At 37.1% G+C, this 22107-nt stretch overlaps 1 protein-coding gene and 1 long non-coding RNA gene across 2 annotated transcripts; one reads left to right on the top strand and one right to left on the bottom strand.

Moving 5' to 3' along the window:
* Nucleotides 1-3229: 3229 nt before the first annotated feature.
* LOC104429739 (phosphatidylinositol 3-kinase, root isoform) lies at nucleotides 3230-18560 on the bottom strand. The gene is given in 18 exon segments (XM_039306640.1): nucleotides 3230-3662; nucleotides 3737-3917; nucleotides 4008-4154; nucleotides 4296-4439; nucleotides 5007-5161; nucleotides 5566-5703; nucleotides 5888-6058; nucleotides 6138-6332; nucleotides 6918-7039; nucleotides 7114-7249; nucleotides 7694-7789; nucleotides 8187-8334; nucleotides 9601-9776; nucleotides 15250-15459; nucleotides 15552-15710; nucleotides 16285-16381; nucleotides 17740-17836; nucleotides 18090-18560. Coding segments are annotated over 18 exon segments (2583 nt in total). The 5' UTR covers nucleotides 18205-18560; the 3' UTR covers nucleotides 3230-3566.
* On the top strand, nucleotides 11893-13524 carry LOC104438180. Its single transcript, XR_005548419.1, has 3 exons — nucleotides 11893-11919; nucleotides 12875-13030; nucleotides 13286-13524. It is a non-coding gene; the product is annotated as an uncharacterized LOC104438180 (long non-coding RNA).
* Nucleotides 18561-22107: the final 3547 nt, after the last annotated feature.

Genomic DNA, 22107 nt, shown 5'->3' with positions numbered 1-22107 from the left:
CGTGAAACTTGCTGACGATTTGATTCCAAAGGGGATATGGATTCTTGAATGAAACTATTGGCCTTGTTTTAGAGACCTAAGCACACGTCAGGTCATGCTTTCATCCATCTTAATTTTTGGTATAGAAAATCAATAAAGTAATTGTACAAAATTAGTATGACTAGTAACTCCTTTTACACCGAAACGGTATCTACCTATCAGTAACTAGTAATTTTTCCATGTGATAAATTATGATGAAATAAGAAAAAGTAATTTTCTGCCTATCTATTGTTAGTAACTCTCAATGTTCATAGTAATTTCTTTAGACTTTGCTATTCACGTGAACTTACGTTTGTTAACTTAGTGGTGAGAACATGTAAGATTTTATGTCATGGACATATTACATCTGTTGTGAGTGTTAGATAGGCTATGGTACTATTGAATTAGTTTGTGCCATTTGACACACAAGTTTTCGCTCGAGGTCTTCTCATTCATTTAAGAAAATTTGAGATCAAGTTCGATAGAGTTTGACCCCCAAAACAAAAATATTGATCTTGCAATTCTCAACTGCATTTCTTCGCATTTAAATATTAGGGACATTTAAATTTTGGGTATAAAGTATTCGCGTCGAATAAAGCATGGATCAGAATTTCTTTGGGATTGGCTCGATGGATAGTCTAATATGGAAAAAATGAGTCCTGAACTCCCTTGAGGTTCCAAAATTGAGCCTGCACGAGCCCGGCCCTAAGCTAATCAAACTCGGCCTAATGAATGGAAAGGCAGCGCAGTCATTCAAGGACAACAAGGGAAATTCAAATCACCCAACACCCATTTTCGAAGCCCGCTCCAGTCCGAACGCATAGATGGAAGGTCTTGTTCAGCTGCACACGTCGAAATTGGTAGAGAAGGCAAGGGACAATCAAAGGAGGAAAGAGGCGTGCAGTTTCCATCTTGACAAAGGAAGCAAAAGCAGGGGATTCTTGGCCAAACGAATACAAGAAAATCCGGGCATAGAAAAGCAGGGGTCGGCAAAAAGAAGAGAAAGAGAAACAGAGGAGGCAGATTCTCGTGGAGGAGGTAGAAAGAAAAAAGAGGAGAGAGAGAGAGAGCTGTTGGGGCACGAGTGAGGAAGCGACAGAGAGCGAAAGATGCAATTTCCCGTTTAATTTCCTCGAAGTTCAGTTTTCCTTTGCACTTTAATTTCCAAGAATTTTACTCCTCATAGTCAAATTTCTGCATCATTTTATTTTAAAGCCTAGCGCACCTTACACCTAGAAAAAGCCAAAACCAAAATCATGTTTAGCACTATTTTGAAGTTGACCGACTTTTGTTCAGAAAAATCTCTCTCCCCACTTGTCCGAGAACCCTCTGTTTTTTGATGCCCAGGTTTTGTTGTTTCTTTTGGCCGTGAGTTCTGGTACCTGAATACCGAGATTGCTCCCTTTGTCAAGATGAAAACTGCACGCCCCTTTCCTCCTTTGATTCTCCTTTCCAATTTCGAAATGTGCAGCCGAACAAGACCTTCCATCTTATGAAGATATGATATTCTAGAAGAAAGGGAAAGCAAATATAATCATTGTCAAAGAGAGCTTCAAAAAGTAAAGAATGGAGCTTTTCTTCACGGCCAAGAAAGAGAAATATAGAGAGAGGGAAATGGTACAAGTAAGAGAGAAAACTTTAATAGAAAGAAGAGAAAAATAGGGAAGTTCTCAGGAAAAAAAAAAGAGAGAGAGAGAAAGAAAAACTGGGGAGGCAGGTTATCGTGGAGGGGGTGCAAAAAAAAAAAAATGAAAACAAGCGCGAGGAAGTCACAAAGAGCAAATAATACAATTACCCATTACACTCTTCCTTTGTGCATTAATTTCCAAAATTTTACTCTTCAGGATCACGTTGAATAAATTTAAAGTTTAGATACCGCATTGTAAATCCAAACTATGATTCTTTGCTATTCCCATCACGTTTCTGCCATTTGATCACGCCTGTTAATCTCTCATTGTTTTTGCTGTCAATCTCTCTCGTTTTACCTTCGTAATCCCAATTCCCTGGTCCCAAGGAAGGTCGAGAAAATCCTTGGGTCAGGCCCTTGGGCCTAATGGGCCGGTCCATGCCCAATGGTCACTGATTACTAGCAAGATAAAACATTCCTCACCTCCATAAATTGATCCTATTCCTCTCATTTTTTGTCACCATTTTTCAATCTTCACTCGCATAACACTTACAAACGCACTTGCTCTCTAAAATTGAACACCAATTTCATTTATTTCTTTTCCTCTTTTAAATATTTAATTGTGTTCTTTCGATAGCAATGGAGAGCAACAGCTATAACTGTGTTTGATTAGGTCGACACAATCCGGACTTCACCTTGCAATTGCCATGGAAAACCGTTCAGTGAGTACCGAGGAAAAAACGTCTACATGCCATTGCATCTTTTTTGAATGGTCTATTTAACGATCAAAATAATGGAGAATATTGTTTTTTTTTTTTTGAAAAGGTGTTTGGCATTGGCAAATGGATCTCGCAAAATTTTTTAAAAAAAAAAATGTATAGTTTAATGTTGCAGATTAGTTTGTGCATCTACCCAATTGGAAAAAGTATTTTACGTTATGATTATACTACGTGACAATGCTGATACAACTTAGAAGACCAATCGCATTATCCAAGTGATTAGCACCTCATCCTACTTGATGCGACATGTGATCTACATATCATTTTTTATTAGCTTACACATCATATGTCACCGTCACGTCACATAAAATACTGTTAGCCAGTCATAAGATGGTCGCTACTCCCTCCATGATACAAGTGGGAAACCTGTAACCTTCGACTTGCAAATCAAGTTCTGGTTTATGCGACCAACCGCAGAGTGGTGAATGAGTGTTGGGGAACATTCCTTTTTTAGCAAGATTTCCATGACGCCCTTACGCTTGGAAAAAAAGTAAACAAGGGTAGAAATCTAAATGAAGATGTGAGAAGATGAGAATTCAGACGGCAGTGACTCATGAACAAAAACAATGGGATGAACTAAGGACGTGACCTCTGTTCAAACTCCAAAAGCAAAACCAAAGCTCTCCCACAGGCGACAAACACCAGAAGGGGAAAACCTACAAATGCCACAACAAAAGAATGGTCCGGTGTAGAACGAACAATCTGCACCTGATTCTCTTGAATGCACGGAGTCGACAGGGAACGAAACTCAAGAAGAACCGTGACCGTATGTGTCAACGAAACTCAAGAAGTGCAGGCACATAACTATAGAGTAACTTGATTTCGATTACCTTTATTAGACCATGGCAAATATGTACAGATAATAATTATTTTGAAGCCTCGAGCAAAGGATGCACATCCAAGCAGGAGCAAGAGCAAGGGGAGAGAGAGCCAGGCAGAAAACAAGATCCTAGTTATGTATAAATAATATCTAAGAAAAAATAGGAAAAAAAAAAAGAAAGTACTTTCCCCTGCCTGTTTCCTCGAGCACGCTCGGTTTCTGCAGCAACAGAAGGCAGCCATTGCTCTCAAGGGAGCTTTATTGTCAGAGGTCAAACTTTTACCCCCAGATTCAGTAAAAACTTGCACGTTCTAGGACCCATTCAGGACCATGAACCCAGATGATGGTGTAAATTATATTGTTGGCTCGAATGGTCTTCAACTTTTGGCTTCGAAACTAGCAAGACACCTGCTCTGGTCTAAACAAACAAGTCCGTAAGAAAGCCCCATCCAAAAAGAACGAAGCAAAAGAGCAATGGCAATCACAGGTCACCTGAATGTTCAGATTCGCAACTCCAGATATATTTATTTCTGAATCATCGCCAATATTGAGCCCACCGATGGATAGTTTCCACCATTTGAGGGAACAATGCATTAACACTATCAGTGATAAGACCCTGAAAGAAATGTATGCAGGCTTCATCGTCCAGGTCCAAGTTGAACTTCTCCTGAAGCTGTAAGCATAGACAGTCTCCGTCATGACCAAAGCATGACTTCACCTCCGGACAGAAAAGAAAAGACGATGCACAGAAATGGGTTCTAACCTTAAGCATTCCTTTTCAGGATCAGAAGCAATGTCAGGGATGTTAGAACCCGCCATCAGATGGAAAAGGTTCAAGATTAGGTTACTTGATTTCCGGAGAATATTGTATGCTTCGCAACAATATGTCTTGAATCTTGTGTAGTACTGGCTGAGGAAGGAAAATGTCACCCATTAACACATACATAACAATAACAATTGCCGCAAGTATTCTTTTCATAAATGACAAAAATGCATATCTATACATCAACACCATTCTTAAATCTTAAAGAGCATTAAAATAGTGACCTACCTTTCAGTTCCACCCATAGCTTCTACCATTTCTTTGCAAAGTTTCATTGGGGGTGGAAATGGCTTAGGATCACGGCCAAGAATAAAACCAAAGTCAACATGGAAAAGACGTCCATCATCCCTGAGAAGAAGGTTGTCCAGGTGTCTAAAGGACCAGAATCAGCATTAGAATATTATCTCTTTGATAATAAAAACAACTAAATCAACTAAGAAAGCATAAAGCGGACGACATGGCACTTGACAAACTACTTATGTAATGTAGAGAGGATGTGTATTCTGAAGAGGACATGTAATAATCTTCAATCATCACACCTAATCAAATGAAACTAACGTAGACATATATTTTCTAAGATTGTCAAAAAAGAAAGTCCTGTATATTTCACCAAAAAATAAAAACCTGAACTACCACTGGAACGAAGCCTATCAGGACTATTTAGCATTGCACTCGACACCAAAGAATATCGACAGAGTGGAAGACTAAGATAGAAGTTCATTCTTTAACCACGTAGTCAAATTCAAAAGTGAGGTTATGTCTTTTGACAAGCACATAGTTAAGAGATTTTTACCAAACAAAACAAACAGTGCAAAATAGCATTATCTGAAATAATAGCTCCAGCTCCAACACTATTTAAATCAAGAAATAAACATATAACAAGAGAGAGAAAAAATGAATCTTAATGCTTGAAACGTAATAATTGCATTCAGTTATCACCTGTCTCCAATACCAAGTATATATGTAATAACAGAGTACCCAGCACAGCTCTTTATGAACGTATCAAGGCATGTAGCTGTAATTCCGAACGGTCCATGCTCATCTGGATGAAACTTCTGTAGATAACTGATAATGCTTCAATGCTCTGAGAGAATCTACATGTAGGTAGAGATGTCTAGTAAATTCAAAGATCACTATTTATCATAACATTCAACAGCAGTTTGGCATTAATTATTCAAATTGCATAAAAAGAAAGCTTCATTAACCTAGTATCTGCACCTTACTAAATTGCATTTTGCTCTAAGTCAGGCAACTGAAAGACACGTTTGAAAAATCAAGTGACTGAGAGATAATGATATCCTGTGAAAACTCTCGGAACCAAATTTGCATCTATCCCTAGATTTTTTATGATGCAGCGCACTCTATTTCCCAGTAATCCATATCTTATACCTATTATGAAACAGATTAACTTAAACTACCCATCACCGAAAGTCATCTACTCAACTTCAATAAAAAGGACCTTAAATAATTAATAAATAGTCTTTGGGAAATAAGTTACCTGTGCCAAAGTCCGAGAAGGTATAAATTCCAACATGCCTTCATCTTGTCCCGTGGCTAGTACCTTATACGGAGTCAAGCACAAATCCAGGTTCTCCAACTTAAGTAATCGATCCATAAGAGAGACCATCTGGATAACCTACAGCAAACAGAACATTTTGGTGTTCCCAAAACATTTTTCATCGATGTCCAACTACTTCTCTTTCTCAAAAGAGCAAAAACAGACTGAGAACAACGGCATAAGAAACAAGAAAAAAATTCCACGAGCCAGAAAGTTAAAGCTATGGAACATATTTTTAATGCAATAATAGAGGCTTAATTACCAATTGATCTTGTCGAATATCATCTCCTTTCTTAAATATTATCTTGCAACTTCCACCACTTGCTGTTCTGAAGGTAAGACGAAGAGGATGAAGTGCACTTTTAAATATTGAGGACTCTGAAGGATCAATACCAGTGATGAGGACACCGGGAGTGAGTGGGGATCGTATTGGCTGAGAAGTAGAAACAAGTTGTCTGAATCAAGCTAAAGTCAGAGAGTGGAAAAGACAGTTCAACAGAAATTAGAGATACCTCCTCAAAATATGTGAGCTCACTTAGAAGACCAGAAAGAAGCTGTCTAAGTTTCTCGATCTTTTTCTGGGTATTGCCACGTACATTTCTAACATCCCTCATTATGGAACACAACTGGGCAGTCAACTCTGTCTGATGCACCAAACTTTGCCAGAGTTTAAATCCATCCTCATTTCCATTGACAACAGATGCCAACTGTACGAATTACAATCTAATAACTGCTGTGCAGAACTATTTAATAACATCTCTAGCTTAGTCTTTCAGGAAATAGACACAGCATGTAGCCACTATACTGAAAGATGGTGATTCCACTAAACAGAGCCAACCCAAGAATAAGGAACTCAAGAAATTACAATGAAATTTCGATGATTTCTTAATCAAAAATCCAAAAAAAACCATCACACAAATCGGATGGCATTTCTCATTCTTTTCTACAGTTGGCTGATCATCCACATGTAGACACATTTGAGAAGCATACATGCTCAATCACGGATAGCACCTCCAGTACCATACAACAGAGAAGCCCACTTGTCTTTTCTTAGATAAATAGATGAACAGAAGAAGAAGAAGAAGAAGAAGAAGAAGAAAAACAATAGCCCAATTCAGTCGGAGTGAAACCCCCACAATTGCTCCTAAATTTAAATGCCCCATACTTTGCTCTTAAAGAACTTAACTGAAGGATCTCAACCAAACATCAAGACAACGTTTTAACATTTTGGTACAGAACCACCATAAGAGGAAAGATATAACAACAAAGCCAGAACCTTGAAGAACTCAAACCTTCATCATATGCTCTTCCAAGATCTCGTAAGTACAGTAGTATCGTTTAGCAAAAGCACAATCATGAAGTTCCACAGCAACATACCACCGGAGAAAGCTTGCCAGCTCAATATTACGCAATGCTGTCACAAAAATTTTCTTTCGTTAGCAAGAAAAAGATAAGACACTACTGATTCCCAAAGAAGATGAGGCATACAGCGTTGCACAAGAAACTGAGAAAGGCAAGATTTATCAGATCGTTCAAAGCGAAGAGCCTGAACCAACTGAAGCAAGTAGCACTGCAGCTCTTCATCATCAGCTCTCTCAAGCACACTGACAGCATATGCACGAACCTGCAGTGAAGGCACCCAGAAGCATAACAGCATGAGACCCTTTCATTTCCAACGACATTGTAAACTCTGAACGTCTCTCTCAGATGCATGCATTTGATGCACTGAAATCCATGATGCTAATGAACTACAATCAACAACCAACCCATCTATCTGGCTGGAGGGGCTACAAGCATGGAATGCTCATAATTTGCCAAACTATCTGAAGTCTTCAAACTTATAACTCCTTTTCAATTTTTTTTTCCTTTTAGTATTTTGTAACTGAAAGTATTTAATGGAAATCACTGAATAATCTAAAGCAGAGTACTCAAAGAGAGATTCCAATCATCAGGTTGTATCCTGTATCCTCTGTGATAAAGCAACAACACAAAAATTTTCTGCTAGCATGTATGAAGAATAAGGATTATCCTAGGAACACAAGAAACAAACCTCTTACAAAACTCTTACCTCCTCGCTTTTGAAAACAGGAGATAATAGTTCTAGGGCATCACATACATCAATTGTTTCCCACCATCCCATTAATTCTAATGCCTGCTTAGCTTCCTGCAAGAAAGGGGAAAAAAAAATTAAGAACAAGGATTATGATTCGGTGGTACATATCAAAGATCATTTGGATACTCTATTAAAGGTTTTACCTGCATAGTTCCTTCGAAGAGGTGCTTAACTAGGACCCAGAAAAACTTTGCAAATTACCATGCTGCAATTAAATACTTTGCAATCCTAAAGCCTGTCATATGCTCTGTTATGTCCGTGCATGATTTGACCGCGTAATGCACATTTACATGGCATATGCAAGAGAACTTAATATTCTTTTATACAGACAAGTAGGAGCCAAACAGAGGCGATGCTCAGAGCATGAGGACAGGAAATGATGTGCCAGTCAACAGGCATTAGTTAGAATACCCACAATATATAAGAGACACATCAAAATAGTGCTGACCTGAACATCACTCCATTCAACACAGCGAAGGAACTTTGTGAGAGCTCTCTTCTCAGACATCAAAGAAAAGCGAAATTTCCAAAGGAGCTGCCTCTCGTCTCCACTTAAAGTCCTTGTAGGAGGATATTTAAGTAGTTTTTGTATTGACCTTACAATCAAAAGATTGAGCAGGTTTTACTAGCATGAAAGGTGAAAGTTGGAAGAGAAGTACAATATTAGCAGTGGGACAACGGAGTTATCAGGAAACATATGATGACTAACATAAACAAATAAAAAAATGATTTTGCAAGATTTATAGCATTATTTAACCGCAAAAACTTAGACAAGGATACTCAGCTCAATTTAATTCTGTTTATGAAGTGTTCAATAGTTGACTCGATTTAAGGCAAGGTGAAGTAGGCAATCAGAGGTGCAACATCATTCAATCTAACTGTTTGCCAAAGAGAGCTGGATCTGGACATGTAAGTATCCCATAAACCTCAATTTAACTGTAATTTAACAAGGCCAACACAATCGCAAACGCCTCAATATTCTTTCTCTTGGTTCATGCATATTCCGCAGCAGGTTAATATTTTAAGGATAGAATTTTCTTCAAGCATGTTAAGGATATCATGAAAAATGGCTTTCTAAAATAACTAAACATGAGAGACCTCACCATCAAGTGACTAAAGCACGTGATTGCTTCATTAGATGAATAATTACTTAGAACTCATGAATAGCGCAAACTGAAGTAGGTTACTATGATGTTTCAGTTGGTGACAGTCTGCTCTGGCAGGCAGCAGGGAATAAACTTACACAAAGCAAATGGTGGGACAAGAATATATAGCAAAATCTATGTTAACATAAAAGTGCTTCACTCCTTTACACCTACTTCGGCTTCACCCAACTTCTTTAATGGAAGAAAAAGAGTGGAATAAAGAAATAATGATCTTTACGTAAATCAGAGTCCCATTCAAAGTGCACAACGGTACATGATAATTGAATTTAAGAGGTTTTTTCTTGTGGGTCAAACTGAAGAGGAATTAAAGAAAACCAAAACATGGCCAATTAATTTAGAGATAACTGATGCCAACATCAATGCAGGATTATCCCATTGAGAAATCAACTTGCGTTCTGGCCAATTTAAGAATCAATGCCACTCTATACATATATACACATGCATAGCCACACATACGCATAGAAGCATGCGGTCAAACACAGAATAGCTGAAAACATATAGAGCCTTTATCTACAGGAGGTTTATACATAATAGCTCTATCAATTCATGCAGCTTTTATCGCAATGTATCTTTCTTCTGGATGTAATGATGACGACAGCTGCTTGAAGAAGAAAAGAGCAGAGTAATTTGCCCTTATACTACAAATACTGTAAATTGTATCACAGTTTCTATCACATAAGAAAAAGTCAGACTTACTTCCTTTGAGTAGAGTTTGGTTTAAGATCCTTGTCAATGATACCACGGGTTAAACTCCTTGCTAGCTTTAGTTGCTTGTGCTCAGATGGATTTATCCTTCCCACTTCAGGGTCCCATACTATAACAAGTTCATTTGTTAAAACTATTGGTGGAGGTAAGAAATTCGCCCCAGATTCCTACAAATCGACCATAATACACTTTTTTCACAAAAGGAGAATTAAATGTTTCGTGGAAGGTCAACTTGCTAACCGATGCACAGAAACATAGTGTCTTGCCAAAGAAAATAGCCACATGAGCCACCAAGCCCGGAAACTGATAAAGACAAACTAGCAACTATCAAGCACCACTTTTATAGAATTCTAAAAGGGCATCAACTCTGCAACATTCAACAGAATAGATAAAATAGACATATCTTCTAATTTCTTGAGCCGTATGAAGAGAAAGCTTCGTATACGTTTGATGAAAGAAATGGTGGAGGGAAGCGGGATAAATGGCCGATACTACAACCAAAGTAAATGGATTGAGCATTAAAGACTTTCCAATATGCATTAAGTTGGCAACAGCCATCATACGTCAATCTATGTAGGAGAATGTTGATCAAACCATAGATGACTTCTAACGTCTCATCTCAACAGTAAATTTTGCCATGGTGTAAGCTAATAGTGCAAGAGGCTAAAATTAATGCTACAGCGCAGAAGTTTTGTAGTAAGTAGGACTAGGGTTACGGAAGTACATTGAATATCTAATCACATGTAGTAGAAGGGAAACTCTTCTTAGGAATAAAAATATAGTCCTTAAAATCGACATCAAAGAGATTTTCTCCAGAACAAAGAAATCCCTACTCTAAGAAAATACTGAGATTGAGTACACAGAGAGTTACAGCACTAAACTCCAGTCACTCTGCATGCACATTCACAATAAAACAGATCTATCAGTGTAGGTGAATACAACCTCTTTTCTTACATCATGTTTCACAATTAGAGTTAGGAAGGTATGAGATTAACAGAGAAGTAGAGAAAGGAAATTAAAGGAAAACAATAAAAAATATCTTAGTTTCCTTCACTAAAGCATATTTAAGGGAAAATACAAAAACGATAATGAAACTAGATAATGGACCTAAATGACCTTTGTATTGTCCACAATTCAAACAAAAGTTAGGTAGTAATGGAAAGGTGCCTGGGTGCATTTCCTTCATATAATGTTGTCCTAGAAGGAATTGCTTCCTCTAACTTCCGCACATTTTCTCCTTTCAATTAACCAAATAGGGCAAATACTCTTGGCAAGTATATCTCCTCTCCCTTTCCTCTGTCCACACTCTTACGAAACCAATGCTTCATATTGACATCAGCTTTACTAATGATATTACCAATACAAGCAAGATAGTTGTCATACTAAGCATATGGCATGTCTCTTGGATTTCCTACTGTTGGCCAGGAGAAGGAGCTTTAGACAAGATGAGGAAAACCAGCACTAACTGACATTACAGGTAAGCATGAAGTTTTCTGTGACGAACAAGATAACAAACTGTGGAAAATGAAATGGAATTCCGCTTCAAATTCTCTTTTGTCAACAAAGCATGTGTTAACCCAGGAATAGAAGAAATGCACCAGCAACATACTTAATTTTCATTTGCTTATATCATGGTGAAGATACTACATCCAACAATAATGTCTGATAACCCAATATCTGGCAAAAGAACACTTCAAGTGCATTAACTTTGCACAAAGGGACACTTAAGTGCCATAACTTACGAAAGGTACACTTAAGTAGGGGTGTCAAGAACCGAACCGAAAACCGAACCGAACCGAAAACCGAACCGAACCGAACCGAAAAAATCGGTTTTCGGTTCGGTTGATTCCCGTTAAAACCGAAATATCTTTTATCGGTTCGGTTTTTATCGGTTAACCGAACGAACCGAACCATGAACCGATAAAATCTCTTTTATCGGTTCGGTTTATTCTCTCCCGTCCCGTCGGTCCCAACTCTAGGTTTTATTCTGTCTCAACTCGGCCCTCTCCTCTCGTCTCGTGTCTCCTCTTGGTCGGCTTGGAGGTGCAACGCGACGGCGGCGAGGGACGGCGACCGCAACGGCGACGGCGGTAGGGACAGCGGCTGCGGCGGCGACGGCAACCGATTGAGGACAGAGCCCCTCTTCCTTCTGCGACGGCGCGCGCTCGCTTTGGACCGGGGGCGGCCAAAGTCTCTCCTTCGTCACTTTACACGCTGTTTGGCTAAGACCAAACAAAGATCTCCTCCTCCTCGTCTTCGCTACCTTGGGAAACCGCGGTGCAACCCCCTCCCTCTCTTTCTCTCGTAAAGGTGACTGCTTTTCTCTCGAATCTTGGTTGATGGTGATTCTCGCGTGCAATTCGTGCGCATCGGGTGTGTCGAGGGTCGTCAAATTGATGAATTTTGTGGGTGGAGTTCAGCTTGACATTCAGCTGGACTGATCGGATGAACTGGGCTCTACTTTCGTTTTGTAAAAATTGCTTTTTGTCCCCTGGGCGGGGAGTTGATTTTGGAATTAACTCCAATGCGATGGCAAGTTCTCTTTGAATTCGCTCCCTCTCTCAGCCCCGTTGTCTTAAGTGAGGGTGAGGTGACATAGCGGGTGGTATTCCAACATTGAATGCTTGAATAGACCTATCTACCCAAAATTCCTGAGAAGATATGATGTTTTCATGTTTCCTTGCACAGCTTATTAGGGTCGGTGCAAAGGGTAGTAAAGGCTCTCTTTCTGTTTTGCATGTCCCAAATTGCATTCTGGACGAGAGTAGAAGCTAATTTGTGACGATCGAAAGTTTGATTATGCTTCTTCTGATTTATATAATGATTCTGAACTGTTGTTTAATGTGTCATTAGGGATTCAAACTGATTCTGAGTTTTCATTTGTAGTGCTCATTGGATAACAGATCTCAAGGAATACATCCCTCTCTGTGTGATTGAGGGAATGCTTGTTAACTTCTTTCACACGATGTTTATGGAGAAAATCCATCATGGCAGAGCATCGAGTATTAACAATAAGCTCAAGTAAATAAAGAAACAATTGAAAAAGCAGTTGTTTTATAATTTTTTTCTAAAGAAATGACTGGGATGAGAGAAGTTAGGTCTGAACTTTGGATATATGTTAGCCTTTCTTTCTGCTATTCTTATGTGTCTCCATTATAGCGAGTTGTGGCTATGGTAATTGGTGCACTAGCTTCTCCGGATCATGTATTTACTTACCTCGTTGGCTCTTCCTAATACAGTTTTGCTTTTGATCTGAATTTTGTAGCTTGAGAGTATTTGCATTTGCAGGGGTTATTGGAGTCTTCATTCTTCTTCCAGTGAACTGCACTGGTGATCAGCTTGAGGATATTGACTTTGTTGATTTTTCAAACAACTCACTGGATGTATTTACAATATCAAATGTAAATAATGGATCAAACAGGTATGTTCTTTGTTTTTTTTTTGCTCATCTGTTTTTTGTTAATTTCTATGACTGTTGGCAGGGAAGAATGAGTAGTATATATGTTCGTATCCTTATATAACTTTGACCAAAGTTGAATGATTTGTGAGAAGGTTTATATGTTACCATTCTATCAGTCATTTACAAAGCATTAACTCTTCTTGCAGCCTCGAACCTGATAAATTGCCTTTTTCTATGACAATGGAAGCTTGAACGATCTCTTTCTCTTTGTTGCAGCGTCTTCGTCGACTTAGCCCTTTCTTTATTCCAAGGATTTTGATCAACATGGCATCGGGTCATGTGAGCATGAAATATGGTTTCCAGGTGAGTACACAACCATGGCCAGATGATTTTGTATTATAAAACTATCCAGAGACAACAGGATAACTTTCTCTATTATGATCTGTCTCTGTTATGTGTCCTTTCCTTCTTCAGAGGGAATTTATCTATAATTATGCATCTTATGTAAAAATGGTTTTCAAAAAAAAAAAAAAAAAAAAAACCGAAAACCGAAAACCGAAAACCGAAACCCAAAATTTGAAAACCGAAAAACCGAACCGAACCGAACCGAACCGAACCAGAACAGTTCGGTTCGGTTATTCGGTCAGACTTATTCGGTTCGGTTCGGAAATTTTCTCTAACGGTTCGGTTCGGTTCGGTTTTTCAAAAAAAACCGAACCGAACCGAACCGTTTACACCCCTACACTTAAGTGCCAAAATCGGAGTAAAATGGATCACTTGAGTGCCAATCCGGCCAAAATCCGGCCAAAATTCTGACGTGTCAATTTTCCGGCGACTTAAGTGCGAAACGGCGTCGTTTTAATGCTGAGGTGGCCAAAAATTTAATAAAAAATTAATTTAAAACTAAATTTATTTAAATATTTATAAAATATTAAAAATATTTAAATTTTTAAAAATTTAAAAAATTTCAAAAAACTAAAAAAATTTAAAAATTTTAAAAATTTTAGAAAATTTTGTAAAAATTCTATAAAAATTTATAAAATATTTAAAAATTAAAAAGAAATTAAAAGTTAAAAAAATAAAAAAAATTCAAAAAATTTTAGAAAATTTAAAAATTTTAGAAAATTAATTAATTTTAATTTAAAAATAAATTTATTTAAAAATTTTAAAAATAAAATTTTAAAAATTAAAAACATTTGCAAAATTTAAAAAGTTACAAAAAAATAATTTTTTAAAAAAAAAAAAGAAAAGGGTGCCGGTTGAGGGCTGAAATTTTTTGTAAATTTTTTAAATTTTTGTAAATTTCGTAAGTTTTTAAATTTTTGTAACTTTCTAAAATTGTTTGTAAATTTTTTGAATTTTTGTAAATTGTTTAAATTTTATGTAAATTTTGTAAATTTTATGTAAATTTTGTAAATTTTTTTATAAATTTTGTAAATTTTTTGTAACTTTCTAAAAAATTTGCAAATTTTTAAAATTTTAAAATTTTAATTATTTTTAAAATTTTTGTAATTTTTTGTAATTTTTGTAATTATTTTGTAACTTTCTAAATTTTTTTGTAAATTTTTAAATTTTTAGTAATTTTTAATTTTTTTTGTAAATTTGTAAATTTTTGTAATTTTGTAATTTTTTTTTTAATGTTTAAAGTTTCTAATTTTTTAAAATTGTTTTAAATAAATTTATTTTAAATTTAATTTAAATAATTTTTATATTATTATAAAATTCGAATGATGTCAAAACGACGTCGTTTTGGCCGAGTCGAGCCGACTCAGCTCTCGGCGAGACACATCGGCGAGAAATATTAATATTTTAATGCCACGTATGATTTCCGGCCAACTTCGCCGGAGATGGCACTTAGGTGTCCCACTTTTCTTAAAATGTGGCACTCAAGTGTACGCTTCTTAAAGTTATGGCGGACTTAAGTGTCCCTTTGGCAAAGTTATGGCACTCCAGGGTCCGCACGTCCCCAATATCTAGCATCTAAATGTTTTTCACAACAAGCACCATCACACAGAATGAGAGGCCTATAACTTTATGCAAAGTAAAGACGCCTGATGAAGAGGAATGAAGAAAATAGATGGATAAGAGAAAGTCGTGACGGTGATACATTGTGCTTTCAATAGGCTCGCTGTCTGGTCTAATGGACAAGTTTTCGAGGCAATGTGCACAACTTGAACAAAAAACAAACAAACCTTTTAGGAGATAACAACATTGTTATAGCGTTCTTCCTGAATGTTTACCTGGAAAACAACTTGATGTTCAAAGCTACAAAAGTCAACAACCAGGTATAGATGGGAATTTCCAATTTTATTGCTCTCCCGTTCCTTGACTTTGTCCATAGCTTTAAATGCAAGGTGGTCTAGCCAATCAATTCGTTGAATCTGTCCTTTTTCATATTTATTCATAAGCTTTTCCAAGCGCTCCAGCTCACCCCGCTCATGCTTAGGGACCTAAAAACATATTGCAAGTACCCAAAATCATCATTGCTTTCATGCCCAATCTGAAAGTTGTAATCACCAGCATAACATGTAACAAGCAGAACCTTTCCAGGAGTATTTGTTGGAAATTAGCCATCAGCTTCCTTTCCTTGCCAAAGTCTAAGCTTCTGCTTCCCAGTTTTGAGCTGCTTTTTGCTGCTAAATAGAAGAATCGTAGCCCCACCAATCAACCCCTCCTCTTTTCCACAAGAAACATCCCAGACCTAAAATTTTTATGTCAAAACAAGAATTTTTTGCTCTCAATTAGATGTAAAATTCAATTAGATACCATAGATTAACACCAAGGGTGCAAGCATCAAATTCTCCCTGAACCACATTTGAGGGATAAAAGTTTATGAACCATTTGCATCTGCATATGAAACCATTGCCTCATCACTTGGGAGACAAATGTGGTGATATTACCTTAATAACGATATCAAGAACCAGCTAAAGTTCACTGACCATGCCTCTCAACAGAAGCTAAGTATTAATGAAAAGACATGCTTAGGTAATTTCAACATAATGTGGGATGATAAAGAATACAGTAAAGAACATATGGTCCAAGTATTAGCTCTGAGCAAACAGCCTTTCACTATGGATCAACTTTGTCAAAGGATAATCAGGATTACATGTAGCAATGCCATGTTAAGATCGGAGTACGCCCAACAAGTAATAAAGAAGAGATACAAATGTATGTAATGAGAGGTGTACTTTAAGAAAGTGGAGCACTTCGGTATAGATACAAAGTCAGCTAAGATATATCTACAATACACAAGTGAAGAAACATTCCAGACTCACTGTTAAAGCAAGTTGTGAGTGAGCAGTTAAGTCTCGATATTTAGTACTCAGAGTGATGAGTTCATTCCAAAAATATGGTGGCCCCGCAGATTCCAACCTGGCATTGAAATGAATAGCTAAGATTTGGATTGATGTTGAACAGAATCTAAATCTCCAACTACCCATGTCATATACTATTATTGACAGAATAAAAAGAGTTATATTCAATCGATCACTGTTAGGGGGACCACCATGCTGGATCCCCAACATCTACCTGTAACAGCAGGCAATTGTTCATCCATAATATAAGTAAAAACTAAATTGAACGTCCACCACAGTTTATTTTGTCAGCATGTTTATTGCCCAACCATGAACAGAGTTCAGTATATAAATAACAGATAACGAAAGCAAAACCAATTCCGTGACTTTGTCTTCTGAAAAATGAAGACAAAAGAACAAAATCTTCTCATAGCAACTAGCTGTCAATAAAGACCATGAGATTTTTTTGTTTCAATATTTCGTCCATTGATGGCCATTGACATAGGACCGTGTTATTTGGTTCATCTTCCATCTCCTAGGATAAAATCTAAGAAATTGATAAGCATCATCTAAAAGATATACCCAAAACGAACTATTTTTGAAATTCCTACAGTCTCTGGCCTTTGATTTAAGCAACCTTGAAAGCAACAGACTCCTATACTTTCTAAGAAACATGAGCCAGAAAGTGCCGAATTAAGCTCCAGATAAATGTATCATTCAGTTAATAGGAATACGAAATAATTATTCCAATGGACTAATTTGAACACAGAGCTTCCAACAGAAAAAAAAAAAAAAATAGACAGAGAAACTGCTAATGGATTTAGACACCACCAGCTGTAGGGTTTACAATTATGACTATTGAGGCCAGGCATATGAATCAAAATTATTTCCAGGGTTACATTTAAACTTTTCATTGCCACTCACGCATGAAAGATCGGAGTCTGTCTCTTTACAAGGCTACCTTATGCAACAGACAGATTGTGCCAGAAAAACATGCAACGTCAACTAATGCCCTAAAACGATCGATATGATGAAGTACATCCCACATTCCCAACCATCAACATAGGCCATGCTGATGGTACCAGATTCACTCACGCTCATCTCTCTCACTCCTCTAAACAGCCACTTTGGCATGAAACCACAAAAGAGATCCATTGTGTTACAAATCAGCAACGTCCTTCCCCAGAACTATGTCACATAATATAAGTTCTCTTGTGAAGTGAATAGATATTTTTAAGTTTACCCAGATATCTCATCGTCGTCCATCATGTTTCCTTAAAGCAAAAAACCTTTTTCAATTGTCTCTACAAATAGTGAACCAAGATATAATAGAAGAAAATGTCACTGGGAAGTAATACTTGGCACGGCAGATAACAAAATGATCATGCATGGGAAAAAAGATCGGGACATGAGGACCGGATTAAATTAGGTGGGCACCTCGTTCTAGTGGGAAGACCAAATGGGGCACCGTCAATGTACAGAGAGCACTCGACGTAGAGCTCCGCCTTTCTCTCCTCCGCGGCATGATCGATCTCTGCAGAAGGAATACAGTGGAAACGGTATATAACAGCTGAAAGCACAAAAGCCACGGCAAAATCTAAAGACTCTCGGTCCGCTTAACCATTAACCAACAGCAAGAAGCACACGTCTCCAGCCTTTCCCTGAAAACACACGACCACAGAAGTCTCCTTGCACCATCAAGCAGTTCACCCACCTACAATTCACTCCATTTCTCGAATTTTTTCCTTCTCTCGTTCTTCTACTAGCCAAAACTCGAAAAGGGTTACCTGGGTTTGGAGAGCGCTTAGGAGGCAGAGCGCCTTCCAAGTTCTTGACCCGGAAGGAAACGGGGAGGTTGATGTCGCGCGACAGGAAGAACCGGAACTCGTTGCCTCCGCTCATCGTCGTCGACTTCGCCGGGGCTGGACACAGAGAGCACGCGAATCCTCCTAGCCGCAGAGGGCCGCCGTCGGGCAAGCGGGTGGGTTTCGCCGATCCCGAGCACGGACGCTGAGTTCGGTTCGGTTGAGGAAGGGGAAGCGCCGGCGTGGGCAACGGTGGCGCCGGAGAGACACCGGGCGGGGACCAACCGCTAGATCAGACGGTTAATTTCGTTGGATCGTTCCTGCGACATGAGTTTTATTTTATTACGGAAAATCACACTGGCTATCGAATTCTAAATGTTTTGAAAATATATAATTTGAACATTTTAAAGTATAGTGTGATCGAGTCAATAGATAATAGAACCGATCTGCTGACTTGGCACGCTGAGATCCTATCTCGCGGGTTTCCATGAATCGAATCGGATAGAATTTTTTTGGTCAAAAATACGGATGAGACGCATTACTTAATCGAATTCTTTGCAAATACATCAAAAGCATAAGCACATAACAAATCTAAAATGCATAGGAGGGTTAGTAACCCAACTACTAAGAAGACACTTTATGCGTTGGGCTTTTGCAAGCCAATTTGCTGTTTTATTCGTCTCTCGGCTGCAATGGGCTATTGTAAGGCCCGGAATTGCTTGCAACTTTGTCTTGGCCCGCTCTACCAATGGTTGTGCATCCCAACTGAACTCCTCTAAAGTGAAAATGCTATGCAAGAGCCTGCTGCAGTCAGATTGTACTTGCAGCTTCAGTTTAGTTCTGTTCTGGGGAAACTTGGTGGAGATAAAATCAAGGGTTTCGACAAACACCACAGCCTCTGCTTGTTTCGCCGAGCTGATTGCAACCGATTTGGCAAACCCATTTACTAATCTGCCAAGGGAGTTACGGCAGATTAGTAGATATAATAAATATCATAACTGATTATTTCAAGTGAAAATTTTAAGTTGATTCAATAAATATCAAAATGTGGCATTTAGATGCATAAGTCAAATTTTCTCTTTGTATTATTTTATAGTAGATTTCTCCGGTAGAGATTCAACATCATATTAATATGAATTTTATGTGACATTACAAATGTAATTACTTTTATATTTTCGTTGAATATATTTAATGTGTAATTTTTACTTTCAATATGATATATTGATTAGAATATATCATCTTTGGTCGGTTTGGTTTAGGTTCTATATTTTATTTTCCTTTTCCATGTTTCATATATAATTTACTGTCAAGAACTAAATTGACTCTTGATGATCACATAATAGTATAATTTAAAATAACCCATACTAACTAAAACAAAAAGCAAATAGGTCTTAATATGTGTTTTAAATAAAAATATATTTGCACAAAAATCTATTTGCTGAAGAGGGTGTCTCCTATCTTGTCGCCAATTGCGTCAAAGGCCGCAAGGGGCGCGAATAATCCGCTATTCGGGCGGCATGGAGAGAGATATTATCATGGATGGGCGGCCAATTTTAGGGTTGAAAAAGGCCCATGTGTAAAATTAAAAAAAGCTAGTAAGTGCATGTTAGCAAAATAAATTTGATAACAAAACCAATTTGAAAAAAAAAGTTATGACTAATGATATTATTTGTAAATTAATCTATACACGTTTCATAAATTTATGATTACTAACTGGATAACTAAAATCAAATTTATTTTAAAAAGAATAACGCAACTAATTAAATGTAACTTAATTTAAAGATTTAATACCATTCGTAAACCAAAGGCGATCGGGTTTACCTATGGCAATGAAATTGATTTTTTTGGCACAATTTTTTTTTTTTTGCCTATGGGTTTTTTCTTTAGCCTTCTGTTTTTTATTTTAATAAAATCAAAGCCGGCAAGCAAAAACTAACTGGGTTTAATGGCCATAGTTTATTTTTCTTTTTCATTTTTTTGACATCTTTAATTAAAAGTCATTTTCTTAGAATCATTTGAGCAAAGCCAACAAAACCACACTTTTGTTGTCTTGGGTCAAACCTAAGACGACTTAGTTTTATTTTGTTGCTGTAGGTGGGAGGAATTTTTATCCTCAACTGCGATAAAGTATGAATTTTGTGGCTTAAGCCTGATCTATGACGACATAATCGTGATTTCGTTGCTTTAGTTCCAATCTAAGATCATGAACATATTTCTTGCCATAGGTTTAAAATTGTCCCACCTTTAATTGAGTCAATGGCGAAGAAAATATAAAAAAAATTTCACTTAAATTTAATGTAAGGCGACAAAACTCGGTATGGCAAGCTGTTTAGTTGCCTTAGGGCATGACCAGCCGTTTTCCTGTAGTTTGCAGTAATGGAAAAAAGATGTACCGTAATAGCCATTTCACCGTAATATAACACAATTGTAATAATTATTATGGTATTTGGTTTAAGTAATGTAATACTTATTACACAGGTTTGTATTCATTGGCAACATCTATAAGAAGAAGCCGATAGCATCAGAATTTAAATATTATCCCTAAATTCAGAATTGGAGGATTATAATAATCATCATTTCAATTAGTTAAATCGTGATTCATGAGTTTAATGCACCACACATATATTATCAGGTATTGTAATTTAATCAAATATCTACTATCATAATTAAAAGATAAGCACATAGCATCTCATGATTTGGGCCGTTGTGACCCTCCCTGGACGGTTGCTGCGAGCTTCATGCGGAAGTCGCCGGGGCCGCTCGATTCGGGTTGCAGCGACCCTGATCGCGATTAAATCTCGCGATTCGGGTTGCAGCGACCCTCGCCGTGCTGTGTCCTCCCCTTGTCGGACCGCCTGCCCCTTGCCGGTGGTAACCGGCCAAGCCCTTGGCCGGCCAACTCTCATTTTTTTCCCTTTTTTTTTTAATAGCAAAAAACTTTTGCAAAGTTAATTTGTCCAAACACTATTTTACTCAAAGATACTTCATAATGGACTTTCACAAATATGATTTACCAAACACAATTTGCATTTTGAAAAGCTCATTTAGCTCAAGGGTATTTACATTTTCTCAATGACTTTCTCCAAAAACCTTCCCAAACGCACCCTTAGGCAATCATGAGTGTAATACCCATACACGTTATGAAGATATCATACATTATAGTCATTAGAACTAAAATTATTGTTACGTAAGTAGAAGTAAGCTTGAATTAACAAATATATAACTATTTATAAACTAGTAATTAAGATATTATTCACTGAGTAATATAAGATTGCCTTATGCAACATTTAGATAATCATACTTAATAGTATGGAACTGATATATCCTTACTATTACTTTTGAATACTTCTTAGAGTGCGTTTATCTCATGAAAAACTCAAGATCTGAAAAATATTTTTTGCAAAATTAATTGGTTATATCGCTTAGAAAAATTAGTTAATAAAAACTTTTTTTCGTTATCAACAACAGTTTATGACTAACTATTTTTGTGGGTGATGAAAATACTTTTATTCATTAAATTTTTTAAGTGATACAAGTGATCATTTTTCGGAAAATGTTTTCCAAATCTTGAGTACTTTGTGAAACAAACACGCTCTTAACATAATAATGATTGTATACAACACAATTATCTTTACGTCAATATCTTTTAGTACATTATATGCTATAATATATAATTATGCCAAAATATTGTAATTGGTGTTAGAATTACATAAAAATATAACAAATTAATCATAATTAGTATGAACTTTAGCTATAATTAATATAATCTATCACCGCTAGTGTCGGCGGGTGAAATGAGAGTGGGAACGGCACCCTTGCACACACCATTTGCCAAGCCTCTTAAAGCTCTTGCTTTGAAACAAGGAAGCAAACCTATAGAAATATCTAAATGAAAGCGTAGATGTCCCTAAACAAAACTCCGACGACATGTAAACGGGGTCAGCAAGCAAAGGAGACTCCGTAAGAGAAAACTATATAAAACTATATATGTGTATAATCT

Source organism: Eucalyptus grandis, chromosome 2, assembly GCF_016545825.1.
Source record: "Eucalyptus grandis isolate ANBG69807.140 chromosome 2, ASM1654582v1, whole genome shotgun sequence".
Lineage (NCBI taxonomy): Eukaryota > Viridiplantae > Streptophyta > Magnoliopsida > Myrtales > Myrtaceae > Eucalyptus > Eucalyptus grandis.
This window is presented reverse-complemented; position numbering and strand designations above follow the sequence as displayed.